The sequence below is a fragment of the Lactuca serriola genome, chromosome 8 (genome assembly GCF_051521515.1).
Source record: "Lactuca serriola cultivar US96UC23 chromosome 8, Lser_US96UC23_V15, whole genome shotgun sequence".
In the NCBI taxonomy this organism is placed as follows: domain Eukaryota; kingdom Viridiplantae; phylum Streptophyta; class Magnoliopsida; order Asterales; family Asteraceae; genus Lactuca; species Lactuca serriola.
In genome coordinates, this window is record NC_136415.1 from 209,577,068 (window position 1) to 209,581,018 (window position 3,951).

The 3,951-nt window shown below is 33.2% G+C and overlaps 1 protein-coding gene across 1 annotated transcript; it reads right to left on the minus strand.

Moving 5' to 3' along the window:
- Positions 1 to 1,654: 1,654 nt before the first annotated feature.
- LOC145070138 (uncharacterized) lies at positions 1,655 to 2,798 on the minus strand. Its single transcript, XM_079017080.1, has one exon. The coding sequence runs from the start codon at positions 2,766 to 2,768 to the stop codon at positions 1,803 to 1,805; it is 966 nt and encodes a 321-aa protein (XP_078873206.1). The 5' UTR covers positions 2,769 to 2,798; the 3' UTR covers positions 1,655 to 1,802.
- Between the last annotated feature and the right edge of the window lie 1,153 nt (positions 2,799 to 3,951).

A 3,951-nucleotide genomic window follows, 5' to 3' on the forward strand; every position in this document is an offset into this window, starting at 1 on the left:
TGCCTATATATTCCTTTGTACTGAAAATAACATGCATTTATACAAATAAAAATGATAAAACTTTGAAAAAGTAATAGGTTCTAATGGTGCATACGGTCGTATGTGCGTTTATATTATGTATAATTTATTCAAAACCAAGTAATGAAAGTATATTGATGATGTGAAAAAATGAAACGGAAAAAACGACATTTGACCCTCGAAAAATAGAACATACACATATAAAAGACATATACATGATGATGATGATGATAATAATAATAATAATAATAATAATAATAATAATAAATATAAATATCATATAATAATAATAGTAACCTATTAAAATAAAACATAATACTTATGACTTTAGAAATAAATATAATAATAATAATAAATAAAAAAATAATAAATGTAACTATAAAACTAATAATAATAATAGAAATAATATAAAAAATATTAGTAATAATCTAGAGAACAAAAAAGAAGGAAATAAAAATGTTTACTACGTATTACCTACCAAATTTGAAAATATTCCGTCTTTTTTCTGTTCCGTAGGTGTTCGGTAGTAAATTATCTAAAGAATACATACAAAATTTGAAATAATCCATTTTTTCTAATTTTTGTAAGTATTCTGTAGCAAATTACCAATCGATAAATTACCTATCGAATAACTAGTAGCTATTCTCTAGGAATTCCGTTATTAAATTAGGACAACTTTATTTTGTAGGCATTCTGTTGCTATTCCATAGGTATTTTCCTACGAAAAAACTCTCGGTAAGTATTTTTTGTAGCAACTTACCCCGTTTTCTAGTAGTGGAATGAATTAAGAGAAACGCCGATCTGCAAGGCTGAAAAGTGAAGGTGGCAATTGAATATCCCCTAATACACGCTTGTTCTCTAAACAGCAGAAGATGAAGAAATGGGGAGAAAAGATGAGAGAGATTGGAAGAGAAACCATGTATAATATCCAGTTGCGTAAGAAGAGGGGCGCACACTTTTGTCCTCGATCTTTCTAGATTCTGTTTTTTCCAAATATTATGGAGAATCATAAAAGGTCCTATGTATCATTTTTCTTATCACAGAGTTTACGAAATGTCTAACGATTCTTAGAGTTTAGCCTCATAATCAAATATTGACATAATTTACATTGATTGTATATCAATGGCATATTTAACAGGCACAACAATATTGTCAATATGTTTTCATGAGCGAAACTTTAACTAAATTTTAGTAGATGAATATGAAATAATTGCACGTCAACTTGTATGGTCTGAATGGTCTGAAGTCAATAAAATATTGCCACCAGCCCTCTAAAAGTACTTTAATGTGATAAAACATGTTGCGAAATGACTGGGCTTAAAATTACATAGGTATGTTAAGATTTGCATACTTCATACATGCAATTTGTTATAACTTATAAAAGCGAAGAACAACAATCATCATCTTGAGGAATGGGTATAGGCTTAAAACAAAAATAAGGTACCAAATGTAGTGTACATTAATCATATTTGTGGATATGACTCAAATAGTCATAAAATGTTTTTTTTGTAAGCTTAAAATTTATGTAGCCTACAAACGATTGGAGAGAGAGAGAGAGAGAGAGAGAGAGAGAGAGAGAGAGAGAGAGAGAGAGAGAGAGAGAGAGAGAGAGAGAGAGAGAGACTATGCATGAATGTACAACAACAAATAACATATTTTATAAAATGCATCAAAACATCTTAATATGGTTTTAGTTTTCATTTGATGAAGGAATTCCTACTTATTAAGAGCATACATATTTAAGAGTTGCTTAAACATTTTATTTCCCGTTACAAATTTTCACTTCAAGATTTTTCTTGCACCGATTTCAATGGTGGCGGGCATGGCACTGACGGTGGTGGCGGTGGTGGGCATGGCTTTACAACTGGTGATGGCGGAGGATGCACTATTAATGGTGGATGAGGTGGTCTTTTAGCGGTTGGTGGTGGAAAAATTATTGGAGTAGGTGGCGGTTTTGTGACCCGTGGTGGTGGCGGTGGTGACACGTAGTGTGGATAAATTGGTGGCAAAATTACTGGTGGCATAGGATGACTAGGTGGATATATTTTAGGTGGTATTTCTATTGGTGGAAACAAAAGAGGTGCTTTTGGCCAAAAAGGTGGATGTACAAATGGTGGTTTTACTATTGGCGGATGTACAAATGGTGGAAGTACCAACGGTGGGTTGTCAATGGGTGGATGTATAAATGGTGGTTTGACGATTGGTGGATGTACGAATGGTGGCTTTGGGAAATAAGGTGGTTTAACAACAGGTGGATGACCGAATGGTGGCTTTGGGAAATAAGGTGGTTTAACGACGGGTGGATGTATGAATGGTGGTTTTGGGAAATAAGGTGGTTTAACGACGGGTGGATGTATGAATGGTGGCTTTGGGAAATAAGGTGGTTTAACGATGGGTGGATATACGGAAGGTGGCTTAGATGTGGGTGGAGTCGGACTAGGTGTGGTGGTTGGTGGTTTAACGGTAGGTGGATGTAGAAATGGTGGTTTAGGGGAATAAGGTGGTTTAATAGTTGGAGGGGCAGGACTAGTGGTTGGCGGTTTTGGAAAGGAGGGTGGGGATGATTGTGGCGGTGGTTTATACACTGGTGGGGTTAATTTTGGTGGTGATGGTTGTGGTTTGACGATAATTGGTGGGAGATATGGGGGTTTAGTAGGTGGAGATGGTGGTTCACATGTTGGACAAGCAATAGATAGAGTCTCCAAGTTCAAAAGGAGCATAACCAAAAAACCCCATTGAAACTTTCTCATATTGGGCAAGAATGTCGAAGTGATGCTTGAATAAAGGACTTCAACCTTTGTATAAATATGCAATGCATGGTTGATTGGGTTTCTCAATAATTCTACATTAATTACCATATTACCCTTAGCTAAATTTATTATTTAGCAAATAGTTTAGAAAAAGAAATTATTTATGACCATACACTATTTTCAATCTTCAAGTCTGAAACCTAAAATCAGTTCGAAATAAAATAATTGAAGATATAGAAAAAAAAATCGTTATCCAAAATTGGAACATTATTCTTAGTTTAATATTTTATTTATTTATTTATTAATTTTTATTTTTTTTTCAAATGGATCCCACATCACGACTACGAAAACTTTATGACACTATTTGATCTACACGAGTTATGTTAGCTTGGTAAATCAAAATGATTACAATTATTTTCTCTTATTTTATTTTAATAAAAAAAGCTATGTTAAACATTTAAAATTTTATATGTTGGACAATTAAATTATGATAAAAATCAAACTCGGCAAATACCCGTGCATTGCGGAAAAATCTAATAAAATTTTTTGTTGTCATGAATTATGAAATAATAATTTTAGTATTATATAGATAAAAAATATTTTAAATATTTTAATTATAGGATAATATAAAGATATATTAAAACTATATCATCTTAATCGTTTTTATATGTGGATTATGCATGAAAATAATTAAATTATTTTTTTATTTATCATTATTTTTTAATGAAAAAACATCATAAATGGTCCCTGTGGTTTTCCAAAATCTGAAGTTCAGTCCCCGTGGTTTAAAAACCTCATAGATGGTCCTTGTACTTTCAAAACTTTTGACGATTGGTCCTTATTGCTAACTCCGTTAAGTTTGTCCGTTAATTGAAAGGGCATTTTCGTCATTTCACAACCACAGGGACCATTTATGATATTTGCATTTATTAAAAAAAAGAAAAAAATGCACAAGGGGTCCCACCCCCATCTCTCTCTCTCTCTCTCTCTCAAACCATCAACATATTCCCCTTTGCTCAGCCTCCTAATGATCGACACACACACTGACAGACATACACACACAACGATCTTCTCTTCGCATACCCATCAGACGAGTGGCCTTCAAGTCACACACAATGGAGCTGAAGCTGCCTATTAACTCTGATATGCAAACCTTAATTTTGACGGCGGTGGTTTCGATTTA

Bases quoted from the DNA above. Each gene is read 5' to 3' on its own strand.
- LOC145070138 (XM_079017080.1), bottom strand. From the start codon at position 2,768: ATGAGAAAGTTTCAATGGGGTTTTTTGGTTATGCTCCTTTTGAACTTG.